The sequence below is a fragment of the Strongylocentrotus purpuratus genome, unplaced genomic scaffold (genome assembly GCF_000002235.5).
Source record: "Strongylocentrotus purpuratus isolate Spur 01 unplaced genomic scaffold, Spur_5.0 spur5_scaffold_9, whole genome shotgun sequence".
Classification (NCBI taxonomy): domain Eukaryota; kingdom Metazoa; phylum Echinodermata; class Echinoidea; order Camarodonta; family Strongylocentrotidae; genus Strongylocentrotus; species Strongylocentrotus purpuratus.
The window spans coordinates 21,901,057-21,915,501 of NW_022145615.1; the positions used below are offsets into that span (position 1 = coordinate 21,901,057).

A 14,445-nucleotide genomic window follows, 5' to 3' on the forward strand; every position below is an offset into this window, starting at 1 on the left:
GCAGTGAAGGGATGTTTCTTTGTTTACCCGAGGAACTGTATACTTTGTCCGATTTCTTTGTCAGTCATGTTCATAGTGAAATCAACAACCAGATTTTCTTTAATTATTCTATTTGACAAGCATACCTGATGAAAAGAAAGTACAGATTTTATTGCATGGTCTTTCATATGAAGTCTTTCCATTTTAGCCGAAATAGGTTATGTAGTATTCTTTAGCAGATATAACTAAAATAAAAATATTTTGCAATCAACCTGTCATATTCGAGTGGTTATGTTATAGCATGAAAGGGTTTCATGGTTATATTGTAATACATGTTTTGCTTAAATTGAAAACATGAATCTTACATCCGCAAGCCTATTGTATGAATCTTATTGTATTTGTATCTTTTACATAGGTTCACTTTTTATCTATTTTTTTAACAATGCAGCATGCAGCAAAATACATCCCACTTCCATTATGAAATAGCATTGTCTTTCAAATTGTTTAAGTAGAGTGCCTTGTTTGCTATTACCTTGTGCCACTCTATTGTCTCACCCTTGTTTTCCCTCCATATATATCTCTCTCTCTCTCTCTCTCTCTCTCTCTTTCTCTATTTCTCTCTCCCTCTGTCTCCCCTCTTTCTTTTTCTCTCTCTCTCCCTCCCCTCTCCCTCTCTCTCCCCCTCTCAATCTCTCTATTTCCCCCTCTTAATTTCTCTCTCTCTCTCTCTCTTGCTATCATATCCCCTATCCTTGCAGATAAGCAAATAACTCTCTTAGAGTGTGGGTAGTTTGTAAAATCTTTGCATATTCATGTGGCAAATTTTTGGCTAACAATGTTGGTCACGATGAAAGTTCATCATTCCTGACTGTTTTATTCAAATATTTTCATTACTTTGAATATGGTTATGTAAATGCAATCTCAGAGAACCTCATATTCTTGTACATTACATGATGAATAAAACCATATAAACATGATCATTTTGATGAGCATGTGTTTCATAACGAGTGTTTCTTATAGTATTTCAACTTTATTGCATTTAATATTGTAATAAAACATGACATTAAACTTCATCCATCCTCTGTTATTACATACATAAAAATACCAGTATTCAAAAGTCTATCATTGAAACCGTAATTTTAATTCTAATCTACCCCTGCTCATAAATTTCAGTCAAGAGATATAGAGCATCTTACATAACAGTTGTCCAAAATTAAACACAAGTTGATTTTCGTCTAATGCAGAATCTTAAATTTAGGACTTGGCTTGGAATTTGTAAAGTTTTGTATGCACATGGCACCAGTAATTAAACACAACTTGACTTTCAACTACATGTAGTTAGGACTGGGTTTGATTTCTGAAGTTGCATCTTAATCACAAGTTGCCTTTAGTACAAGAGGCTTTTAAGATAACTTCTTTAGATATTTAACGAAACTTTAAATTCTTTCATCGGACTAATAGACATTATGATAGCGATTATTGCTGAAAGAAGTTGACTTTCAAGTTTTCAACCAATACAAGGTTGTTGAGCCTCTAGTCTTGGTAAGCTTCCTCTACCAATTGAACATCAGACTGCAATTAGCTCTACAAATTACTCTTCAACATTGATATTATTCATATATAAGATATAAGTATCATGAACAGAATTATTGCTCTCGTCCTAGCTATATATGACATAAATTTCTAGTATATAACATTGGCAGTCTCCTTAAAGGCACATCATGTTACACACATGTAAATGTGAAATAATATTTAGTGTTAAAGTTTCTTTTTTCTTATCTAATTACTTACGGTTTTATTCCATACTTCACTTGTACTAATATAAAGTGGTCTACTTCCAACCTTTAGCAATAATATCACACACTCTGAAAAGAAAAGAAAATTGCTGAGAGCAAATTTGTCCTAGAAATTGATCATTTGTTATGGATAACAGATTTTATGAAACAGTGCCCTTATCCAAGCTATTGCAGAGCTACCCTCTTACAATTTGAGATTTAGTTTGTGATGTATGGGACAGAATACCTAGGACCTGCCCAACTTCATTAATTTCTTCATTCATATGCATAAGATTGCAAAAACAATAAAATATATCACCATTTTTACATTCCTCATCATGATAGCATCTAAACGAAATATTCATAAAGGTAGATTATTAATTCAAAACCAGTAGATCATTGCAAAATTCTTTACAAATCCTTTTTTTCGTGAAAATAATTATGCATAATTGATCTACTTCCCAAAGTCTTTTCCCTCATTCAGGAGGGAAATAAAATTTAGTGATAGTGACCAAGGGGAAGATTTCTGTTATCATTTTTATTTTTTAAACCTGAGCCACCCTTCATCTCTCTTTGAATTTCAGTAATCATAATACTCTAAGATTATACCTTCAATAAGCCAGTTCACGGTTGCAGTCTGAGCATGAGCAGATATAGGTCATTGCAGAAAAAATTGTGAAATACACGGAGACTAAATACTGGATACGTGCTCATGAAACTTATGGTATCATTATTCATTTATGCACAAGCAATGCACTCCATGATACACTGATGGAAGTATTCTTTGAAAAAGGGAAACAAAGGCTATTTATGTAGCACCTCCATCGCTGCAGGAGTGATCATTTCAAAATGTACAAAATGGGACCTCTTCATTTTTTGAAGATTTGTGGATATTCAGGGTCATTTGGGTCCTTTTGGGACATGTGCTAACCGTGAACTGGTCTATTATACCTTGAAGCTTCATGATACTAATCAGTCATCCATGTCTCCATACAGTACATAGTCTATTGTGACATCATTCTCGGTGATGGGAATACTCTCGCAGATCTGTTCCTTGAAGGCTAACGCGATGGTGACTGGTTTGACGCCCGTCTCCTCCACACATCGGTTCTGGTAGATGTCATAGTACCCCTTCCCTCTCCCAAGGCGATGCCCTTCTTTGCTGAATCCAAGGCCGGGAATAATAATCAGATCCAACCCTCCTAAATATTGACAAAAAGTAAAGAATACATGTTTATATGATAGTGATATTTGACTTGGGCTTATATTTTTATAGCTATAGTTGGACTTTGCTACATACAGGTGGCCTCCATTGCAAATTGTATTTACGAGAAGCTGAAGGTTTGTTTCAATAAATTCTTACTTTGTGCAGAACACGTGGAGTTGCTATTTAAATTATTGAAAAGTTCCAGACTAATCTAAAAGAAATAAGAATGAATAAATGAATTATGTAACATAACTTATGCTTTCACTTTTCTAATCTGACTTTGGTTTGTGGAGGCCAGTGCTGATACAGTTACTATCATATATATCCGCAGAGCACTTTGAGAGGACCTGCAGTTCCGAAATGCAATATGTAAGAACAAACTATTATTATTATTATTATCATGTAAAAAGTATGATCATTTAAAGGTGTCATGGATCTAGTAGATACATCACCAGAAGGTGGAACCCATGATTTGCGGTTCAAGTCCCGCCACGGCACATAGGAACAATCAGGGTGAATAAGAATGAAAATTGTAAAAGTGTCTTTGACATATTTTCTTTATAAGAAGTAGTGTGTACCCTTTTCATTTTTTATCCCTAATGCAGGACAAAATGATTGGGTTTACATAAATTCTAAGAAACATGTTTTGAACACACTTACCGGTACCTTATATTTCTTCCTATCAATCGCTAAATTCTACATATTTCATTTTATGGTATCATTTTGTTTTGCAAATTGTAAAAGGGTAATGAATCACATGAATCATATACCCTAAATTGGGAAGCATGGATAATATGGAAGTAACCAGTGGGTGAATTACCTCTCACAAAAATAAAATTAAAAGAGAATACTTGACATTGTGTTGCCAAGCTGATAGCATTCTGGAAGATGAGCCATACCTTGTGAGCCAGAGATTATCTTACCTTTTTTTGGCACATCTTCTCTCACAGTCAGTGAATTACCTCTCACGAAAATTAAATTAAAAGAAGTAATTGCCAATAGCATTCTGGTAGATTTCACTTTAAAAATGAGCCATACTTCATGAGCCAGAGACCATCTTACCTGTCTTCAGCGCATCTTCTCTCACATCGTCATCGGCCGGCTGCTTGATCTTCCATTTTGTCTCCGGGAGAGCCTCATAGTCCTCCATGGAAGACATCTTCATCATGTTCATCTTGGGTCCGATGTACTGAGGGACGTAGCATAGCTTGTTCTGGGAGAACATCTTCCGGAGGATTCCATCGGTGTCCACTTCTTCCTTCTTCATGGCGAGGTAGACTGATATCCGCTGGCTTTTCTGGTAAGCAGGGTGTTCCATCAACTATACAATAATATAAGTACAAGTGTATAACTCTATTATATGTTTGGTGCCAGAAGTGCATTAAGGCATACAATTTCACACAGAATAAGTGCCCTTCCAGCTGTGAAAAGACATTATCATCAAGTAAAATATTATTAAGATCGACGTATTGGAAAGTAAATAAATCAAAGCATAAATAACTACATCAATGCAAGTACAAGAACAATACATAATTAAAACACATGTTAACGTAAAAACATAAATACACCTTCTTCTTCATAGTCAGGTAGACTCATATTCTCTAGCTTTTGTTGTATAAGGGTGAGCCATCCGCTATATACATGTAAATACAATCATATAAAAACATAGGTAATAATATAAAGTATGAACTTTAAAAGCACAAAATAGACTAGGAAGTCTCTCTGTGCGTTTAACAATACAGCTAAAAGTTTAGCTTTTATCAAAACATAAGTGACACTACAAGACAAAAAAGAAGGACACTTCCTGTAACATAGGCAAAACTGCTATGTCAAAACATAAATACATGAAAATATACATATAACTATTTTTAAATTATAAGTAAATCTAGCTACAACTATATCAAAACACAAGAACAACTATATTAAAACACATTACTACTTTACAATTTATAAAGTGATATTGTGTTTTTATATAGTTGTTCTTGTTTTGATAACGTGTACTATATTTTATAATATAAAGATATATGTACACTGTATATCGAAACAGAAAAGTGACTCTGTCTAAGCTTAAGTACAATTATATCAAACAAAACATTTATCACATATCAACTGAAATATGGAGACAATTTCATAAGACCCATCCAGCCAAAAACATACTTGTACTTAAAAACAAACATGAATATTACAAACATGTATTTGAAAATATTAAACAAATGTACATCGTTCTGTTCTTGAACTTGCTCAGATGATACAGACACGGGATTTCCTCCGTCTTGGAAAATGAAAACATTGACCGATAGAAATTGAGAAAATAACTACCACATATTTGGGAAGCAATATATGAACAACAACCCAACAATAGACGTTGTAAAAAAACAAATATGTTTACTACTTACTAGAGATTGTTCACAATTTCCTGAAAATGAATGGGTTAATACAAAAAAAGAGGGACTTCTACACAGAGAACAAGATCTAAGTCAAGCTTGATTATTCTTTCATCAGATGTTCCTTCCCCTGGTTTGTTTGGAGTTGAACAAATGAAACAGTGTGAATGTGATCTTTTTCTGTTTTGTCCATACAACTTAACCATTTTAATACATGTAGAATCTACTTGTAAATTAACTAAAAATATTTTGATCGCTCGATCTGCCACAACATATTGAATATAGAGTATACGCGCCATTCTCTGTGGTACATTTATGTGTGTATATGTTTTTTGACTACGTAGTTTATAGCCGTCTTACGATCCGAGCTTCAATTTCAATTCAACTTGTAGGTATGTTACAATGTGTGTGCTTTCGCCATGAAGGTTTCTGCCATGGGGCTGTTATGCACTATTGGAGACCAATTTGGATAGCCTAGGTAAATGTGATCTTTTGATGGGCTGATTAGATTTTTGTTTCATGATTTATATTGGATGAGAAGAATGACATTGTTATCTTTCATTTCATACTAAATTTTTTATGATTTATGTTTTCGGCAGTTTGTTTTGCTGCACTGTTTCACAAGATCCGTGTTTAGTGCCATTCTGTACCCTGATCCCACCTACAGGATTTGAAAAAAAGTATCTAGGATGATTGGTTAACATGTGAATTTGCTTTTGGTGAAATTTCAGCAAAATCTATCGATTAGAAATATGTTTTGTTGGATGAGGAATGTGAAAATGTCATGCAAAAATGATGGCCCGATTAGCGGTTTTTGTGTATTTACATACATTTTGGGGCGATTTTATGTAATGAAATGGAATCTTTTGGTCACATTTGAGATCACAACTTTTGATTTAAAAACAAAGGAAAACAAAGCAATTAAATACATGATTTCCAGGCGTTTAAAATTGGCATAACTTTCTTATTACTGGGGCTATTACGATGAATGAGGCATCAAATAAAAGGTCTTATCAAGCTCTGTCTAATGGCATAAAGCAAGAGCTTGAATTCTGAGATTTAATTTTTTTTGTAACATCCCTACAACTTGTACTACATGTAGTCGAATATGCATTAGCATTGACTCTCTTAGACCGAAAGCTTCAGTCTCTCTAATCGTCGGTTGTTCCACTGAGACTACGTCTGGCTCCACTAGACCTCCGATTATAGAGACTGAAGTCTGGGGACCTCTTTCTGTGAGGCACTGTACGGAACAAATGGTTCGGTTCGACCGGACCGCGATGAATGAGATATGCAACGAGATTTTCACTCTTTACATCCTCATACATGCTGCAATATGACAATAATTTAGAGTCTAATTAAAAATAACATATATATAGCTTATTTGACTTACGATAGCTTGCTCATTTAGATCCTAAATTAATGATTAATCCGAGAAAGTCTCGTCGTCAACATTATCCGTCTTGGTTTTAGTTGATGAATATTCATTTTTTCTTTTCGAACGTCCAATAGCTACCGTAGCTACGTACGAGTCGGCCCAGCTTGACCAACGAACTCCCACGAAACGAGTGCTCTGATTGGCCATTTGGCTATGTTTTGGTAGGTGGAACCGGAAATATATCGGCCGCCGGGTAATATTTCGAATGCATGAACGTACCGTTTCACAGTTCGGAAATACAAATTGGATAATTCATATAAGTAAGTCGGTAAATTATACATTTAATATTAAGTTATCAAATTTTGATAACTGTAATTAGGACAAATGACATACCGACCTAATTTACATCTGATTTAGAAATCAGAAAATTATAGATCTAAATAAAGAAAATCGGGGAGAAATTTTTTTGACACAAAAAGCTGCCATTGTTGGCTATAGCTACCCCCACGGTACGAGATCTCTGGGTTGCCATCTGTATTGGGGAATGACAACAAATGTCAGTTTTATTAAAGAAATGACCCAAATCAGATGGTTATTGCTGTCTATGACTCTCTATGCTTTGCTGGAGTGACGTAGTCTAGCTTCTTCTTCTTGGCTTTGCTTCCTCCAGTTTGGAGAACTGCAGTTTGTGCAGGTGTTGGTAGTACACATATAAAAAGGATAGGCAGGTTTAAAGGTGGCATCACATATATGTAGTGGAACGTTTAACATGGAGGTCAAGTATGAAACTGAGAGAGAGATTGTGAAAGAGTGAGGGGTCGCCTGTAAATGCTGGACACATGTCATGATTTGCAGCAGCTGGGACCGAAGCATCACAATGCGTCGTCTGCTACAACTCTCATGTAAAATACATGCCTCTTTCCCGAAATTTCAGCAAAGTACATCAATTTACTTACCTTTTTAGTTATATAAAGAGACTGTCTGACTTTCTCTGGCTCAGAAAGAGATTTCAGCCGTTTCTTCAGCTCCTTCCGGAGAAGGTTTTTCGCATGGTGTATAGCTTCCATGGTTGAAACCGGATATGCAAAGTGAACTCTGAAACTGCATGATGGGATAGAAAAGCACGCTTAGGTGATCAAACAATAGTTGGACTCTTGCCTCTACGTGGATATAGTATGGAGATGAGCATTATAAAACATTAAAAAACAACTGCACGTAAAATGTGTAATACGCAAACATTATGGAAGAGGTTTTTATTGTGTTTTATGTTTACAAAAAAAAGGAGCGATTATGAAAGAGTTCAAACGCAGTTTAATAAAATAATCATTAAGTTTGTGTTTTTAGTCTATTTCTCTGAATATATTTTGTTTAGGTAACTGTAGTTGTCAAATCTTAAAGGCCCACTGCACTACTGGTAGCTACTTGCGCCCTCTATATAACAAAAAATGCAGAATCGGTGACCATTGGTCCCCCATGATCCTCTTTTTCTTATGTTAACTGAGAGCTGAGTTGATGAGATAACCACATGTCCAGTGACCTTGCAGAGCGGTCTAATCCCTCCTGTAAACTACGGCAGATAAGCTTTAATATGACTGACCGCGCAGTAGCGTACACAGGAGTTTTTTTCAAGGGGGGGGGGGTTAACATTTTTAAATCGGGCCGAAATTTTCGCAACGACTCAGCCGACCGCTGAATAAGCTGGAGGGGGGGGGGGGGTAAGAGGACATTTTTTTTTTTTTTTTTTAAATTTCGCAACGGCTCAGCCGCTGAATAAGCGCGGGGGGGGGGGGGGGGTAAGAGGACATATAAAAAAAATAAAAAAATAAAAAATCGCAAAGGGGGAGTTAACCCCCACCCCCCCCCCCCCCTTGCGTACGCGCCTGACTGACCGTAGTCCATCCTAGCTCTGCATGGTGTGAGTGCCACTGATGTATGATCTTATTACCAAAACAAAATGCTGAAATGACAGTCCTGACACCGACGGGTTTTCACCAGTGGGATTTTCACTGTCCGATTTTAATATTACAGACACAAAAAAAAGCACGAGTAGCAGAGGCGGCGGAGCGAATTCCAAAGTGAGGGGGGACCAACAAAAAGGGCCCTTTCTGGAGAAAAAAGGGCACCTTCAAAGGAAAATATACAATTTTTTAGAGATTGGTATATACCCCTTTTATTGTGATTACATTATCAGGGATGATTTCATATTTTGTTTCTCTTTATACATCATAAGATATTGCTTAAGCATCACACTTTGCAGTTGGGTGTAATGGTCTGAAAATTCATTTGCGAGCGAGGAATTTGTGAGGTCGCAGTGCGAAAAAATTACATCTTATAAGGAGGAAAAACCAATCCTGGCACTCACCAGGGATGAAAAAGGCACTTATGGGGATGTGAAATGGGCATTTGTCGACGGAAAAGAGGCACCCATCAGATTTTGATAGGGGCATTTATAAAAAGTGAAAAGGAGCATTTATGAAAAAGGGATACCTGATTAGAAAGGAAAAGGGGCTATCATTGTTAAAAGGGTATTAATCAGAGGTGAAAAGGGGCACTAATAATAAAGGGAAATGTTGTTAAAGGAATAGAGGCACCAATCAAATTTTAATAGGGGCATTCATCGGAGGTGTAAGGGCTTTTATGAGAAGAGAGTAGGCTAGTGGCTCTAAGTTATATGAAAAGAGCACTTATCAGGAGGGGAAGGGGTACTTGTCAACGTAAAACGAGTATATCTCAGAATTGAATAGGGTCATTTACAAGAGATTAAAAGGGGCACTTATGAGAATGAAAATTAACTATTTTAATAGGTGAAAGGGGGCATTTATGAGAAGGAGAAGAGGGTCTTTTTTACCGGGGCCACTTATCATAGGGCTCTTATTAGAAAGGAAAGGGGCACGCGTGAAACTATAAGGTGGCTTATCCGAGTTAAAAAGGGGTAGTAATTACAAAGGGAAGGGGCACTTCTTACAAAGAAAAATGGGCACTTGTCAAAGCAAAAGGGGCACCTCTCAAATAGTCAAAAGGGTAATTATCAGAGGTTGAAGGGGTGCTTATCAAAAGTTAAAAGTGGCGCTTCTCGTACCTGAAAAGGAGCACTTACTAGAGATGAAGAATTAGGGCACTTATGAGAATGGAAAATGGACACTTATTGCAAAGGAAAATGGGCAACTTGTCAAAGGAAAAGGGGTACGTGTCAAAATAAAAGGAGCATTTATCAGAGGTGGAAAAGGGAAGCGGTACTTTTAAAAATTAACAAGGACACTTGTTGTCAAAGTAAAAGGTGCACTTTTGGGGTACCGTGGAGCACTGTGCCCCTTCCCCCGGGAGCGTCGCCTCTGACTAGTAGTATGAGTACGCAGGCTAATAGCAGTAGCAGTAGCAGTAGGAGTAGGAGTAGGAGAATAGTAGTAGTAATGTGAGGAGACCATTATTACGGTTCAAGGATGCCTGCAATTAGAGGGACATAAAGGATTACGAGCAATGGCAAAATGGGTATGCAGATGAGCGATAGAAAGACAAATTGAAGGAAAAAAGAAGGAAATAGACATAAAATGCTTACATAAGCTGATTTAGGACCATAACGGCAAAGCATATTAAACTGTCACCTGCATCTATTGACAGAAGGTGTGTCTCTCAAGAAAAGGACTGTACAAATTAAAACACCTCCCTGGTACAGCCGCGAGATGCAAGTATACTTCAACCAGACAGACTTTATAAATCAAAACTTCATTTGTCTCTCTAGACAGACGGTTGCATGCAAACAAATACTACAACTAATAATAACAATTTCACCATTGTAGTTTTGTTGTTAGTTTGAATTGTTTTTGTTTTGCTTAGTGTAATATTACAAAGAACTCGAAATCAGAGCGAGACAGAAGAAAATGACGTTTGGAGGCAACAAAGTTGGCTGATTGGTTAAATTGACCTAAAGAATAATGTATAATCACTGAAGGAGACATCTACGATCGATGAATAGGCATTGTCCTAAAGCATCGCTGGATTAATATAAAGTAAAGTAATAAAAATCAAAGTAAATGGAAATTTCCCGGGAAATTTACAGAGCTTTCATATATTCATGATGACGTTGACTCATCCGATTTCGCAATACTCGAGGCGCGCGCCATCGGCCAAGCCTCGGAGCCTAAAGCTAGCCCCTCTGAGGCTGGCCAATATAATTAACACAATTACATACTCACATGCATCATCTTAGTTTTATTTTTATAATTATCTATCCTTTATGTTGTATTACAATTAGTGCATTTTAATAATTCAAAATTTTCATTCATTTTCTTTTCCAAATTCATTGGGTTCTGCTGTGATGTGGTGTCTATTTTGTCTCTAATTATGATATCAGGGACCTTGTCGATGAGGGCGGGCCAGCGCTCTTGATATTTCTTCGGTTTATTTATAGAATCGGCGAAGGTGGGACGAACGGAAAAAAAGATTGTCAAAAATATCAACATACTTGCAACAGATACTATTTGTACATGGCAACAATATATGGTCTCCCCGAAATTCAGGTAAGTTCATGATGTACTGTATAGAGAAATATATATGGCTTTTTATTGCAAAATCCGTAGCTTAGATAAGTTTATATGCCTTCGCAATGAAATTCCGGTAGTCAACGCGCGTAGATATCTAGCCCACCGCACACAGGTCTAACTCGTCCAGCGCTGCGGCTGAGGTGCCAGACACAACAGGGTATTGGCGGACGGGCTCGGGGGATCATGTCCAATGCTGCATGCAATGCAAAGTGCTGTCGTATACTAGATTATGCATGTCCACTGACTTCTGCTCAACCTCAAAACCAAAGAAGTGTATGTGTGGTTCAGTGTGTTGTAGATCTAGGCAAACTTCCTCAACTTCACCATGTTCACCTGATAGTGATACTGAGTGATAGTGATACTAATATTGAACTCTGTCAGTCTGAAGTTGAGTTGAAAATTAAACTGCAGTGCTGAGTGCAGTGCAAGCCAAGTCAAGATTGTTTGTCAAAATTAGATGAGCATCATACATTCATATTTTGTCTTACTGATGAGTCATAAAAGAGCCCCAAAATGTTTGCATAGAGTTCAATCCAAAACAGATCAAAGAGTATTATTTACATGCAAGCAAGCTTGAAAAGTATTACCCTGGTCTTAGCTGGCAGCCAATTATGTAGCGCTAACTAGACTATGGCACATTTATACCTGGGTAGAGAGTGGCAAAAGTGGATTAATGTCATGCCAAAGCCAGGACATTAGTGCCAGGGTAGGATTCGAACCTGACCCTTGAATTGAGAGTCAAGTGAATGAGCCACTATACCACGACACCTCCCCTTAACATTTTTGTTAATTTTACAAGTGGTAGAGATTTGCATAACTTCAACGCCGCTAAATATTGAATAGGTCTAGATTGAATCACAACATGAAATATTTGCATTTGGATAAAGTTTCTTGTTTGCAAAAATTGTCTGCTTGCAGGGTACCATAGTACGCAATACTGTACGTATGAAAACATTGCTGAACTCCTACTGAACAACAACATCAAAATGTCCAAACTTGTATTAGCCCGGCTTTACAAAAATGTTCTAAGCAAAAATATGTTTTCTAATAATAGCAGGGTGGTCCACAAGGGGTTTAAACAAGTAACAAGGTAGGAATAGAAATTTTACAGGTTTGAAAATCGGATACATGTGTCTGAATTTTGATTGTACAGGTTTGAAAATCAGCCACCCTTAAACTTAAAGATAAACTCCAGTTCTGGTAAAAAAAAAGAACAATTCTCACAGAATCAAAAGAAACTTACACTGGAAGTTTAAAATTACAAATAAATGACATGTGCCAAACAATTTTTGAAGAAAATGTATACTGGCTGAGTAATGAGCATAAAAAGACAAGGAAATCAAGGTAGTACTAGCCCTGACACCATGTGTGTTGTCCCATATATAGCTTTCTGTGTACAATGCTTGTTACTTTACCAAGACTCGGCCAAATTTATTATGATTTTGATGACTCCAGAACCTTGCAGTGCACACCAATACTTACATGTACATGCTACATGATCAACTGTTTCTGATCCATTCCACACCTTTTCTTTCACAATGCAATGGCATGACCAGAACTCAAGTTTATCTATATTCATTCTTAACAAAAAAAATTATGAAATGAACAGTTGAAAAATTTATTTGAAAAAATGCTTCAAATTATGGATCTGATTGCACCAGAGTGCATCTAAGAACCCTAGTCCCTAGAGCCCTTGAAAAGCTGTGCAGCCTGTCCACAAAGTACATTTTGTGCTTTGTTTACTCCTTCCATGATCCAATTTACATGTTTGAATTTTTGTTTCTGGACCACCATATTATAGTTCTTGATCAAATGCTCTTATTTGTTCCTCTTTTTTTTATAGGGGGAGGCCCCTGGAACTACTCGGATCTTGAAAGTGAGAGTAATAGAAGGAAAAGACCTAGCTAAAAAGGATATATTTGGTGCAAGGTATGTATGATGATTTAGCTTTTGACAGTATTGGCAGCCACATAGATTATATATTTTAGTACCACAGGGAGCTGTAGCTTTGTCTGTTGTGAGCCATAAGACATACAGATTTTATTTGTTTGATATTTCCTTTTTTTGACTGATCAAGATTGTGATTACCAGTACATTGATGTAGAAGTAATCATGATCTTATGTTTGTTATTGTCATTTTTGTTCACTATAATTTATGATACATGTAGTTCTCTGCATATATTGCAAGCGAGAGAACAAAACAGTTTTGTGTGATACTCATTATTTATTTATTTTTTTTGTTTGTTACATAACTACAGGATTCTACATCTACTTAATTTTACACAATTTGAGATAAAAGATGCATGTAACTGGATCTTTGGCATACATTCAACTCGAAAAGTTGGTCAGGGTTGAGGAAGTGAGGTTGTCATGTACATGAACCATGATCTTGTAATATTAATTAGTACACTGCTTACATGGTCTGTATGTGAATTCTAATTTATATTTTTGTTGTTTCACTATTATCATACATTCATGCTGAGTTTATAGGGAAGTCAGTTCAGTAAAATCATTCATGTGATAGCTGTGTGATATCAGCTTGTCAGTTTTAAAGACCGTCAATACTACTGGGCCAGAAGGGATTAGACCACACAGCGAGGTCACTGTCAGGTGGCTTTCTCATTAACTCAGCTCTCAATTAACATAAGAAAAAGAGGATCATGGGGGACCAACAGGCAACGATTGGGGAAGTTTTCTATATAGAGGGAGCAAGTAGCTACAAGTAAGACAGTGGGACTTTAAGAGGATGATTGTATTCATTAATAAAAAATAATCATATGTAATCAGTTTGTAAAAAATTGCACACCTCGACTATGTTCCTTTAGGGCTCGACTGTAACGGGCTTGGAGACATAGATGTACATATTAACACCCCCAAAGTTGTACTCTGTGCCCCCCCCCTCCCCCCCCCCCCCCCCCCCCCAAAAAAAGAAGAAAATTTAATTTTGATTTCTTGGGATAAAGATTCAGCCCAATATCCTGTTATTGTTAATCAAAACTTCTCCTATCTAGGTAAGCCTAATTTATATTAAGCAAAATCATACCTACATGTACATGTACTATGTTTTTATCACTTAAGATTATGCTAAAATCCTCATTGTTGTCCATTTGCTGAAATATTGATTGAAGTTGCCAAGAGGTCAATTTGAAATGAAAATAAATTTTCCTACATACAGTACTTA

At 36.5% G+C, this 14,445-nt stretch overlaps 2 protein-coding genes across 3 annotated transcripts in view; one reads left to right on the forward strand and one right to left on the reverse strand.

Moving 5' to 3' along the window:
- Window positions 1-2,619: 2,619 nt before the first annotated feature.
- On the reverse strand, window positions 2,620-7,826 carry LOC753829 (5-formyltetrahydrofolate cyclo-ligase). Its single transcript, XM_001183516.4, has 3 exons — window positions 7,680-7,826; window positions 4,024-4,282; window positions 2,620-2,956 (listed from the first exon to the last, which is right to left on the reverse strand). The coding sequence occupies exons 1-3, from the start codon at window positions 7,788-7,790 to the stop codon at window positions 2,727-2,729; spliced, it is 600 nt and encodes a 199-aa protein (XP_001183516.2). The 5' UTR covers window positions 7,791-7,826; the 3' UTR covers window positions 2,620-2,726.
- Window positions 7,827-11,093: 3,267 nt separating this feature from the next.
- LOC578960 (E3 ubiquitin-protein ligase NEDD4) overlaps window positions 11,094-14,445 on the forward strand; it is a 45,208-nt gene continuing 41,856 nt past the window's right edge. The window contains exons 1-2 of one of the 2 annotated variants that reach the window (XM_030976516.1): window positions 11,094-11,240; window positions 13,108-13,193. In XM_030976516.1, coding sequence (XP_030832376.1) covers window positions 11,208-11,240; window positions 13,108-13,193 — 119 coding nt within the window. In that variant the 5' untranslated portion in view covers window positions 11,094-11,207. The remainder of the gene's footprint in view (window positions 11,241-13,107; window positions 13,194-14,445) is intronic. The other variant, XM_030976517.1, reaches the window with a different exon arrangement.

Excerpts from the sequence above, each read along its gene's own strand:
- LOC753829 (XM_001183516.4), bottom strand. The coding sequence starts at position 7,790 with ATGGAAGCTATACACCATGCGAAAAACCTTCTCCGGAAGGAGCTGAAG. Across the intron at positions 4,283-7,679 it reads CTCTTTATATAACTAAAAAG|TTGATGGAACACCCTGCTTA; the intron begins GTAAGTAAATTG and ends ATTATTGTATAG. Across the intron at positions 2,957-4,023 it reads AGAAGATGCGCTGAAGACAG|GAGGGTTGGATCTGATTATT; the intron begins GTAAGATGGTCT and ends GTCAATATTTAG.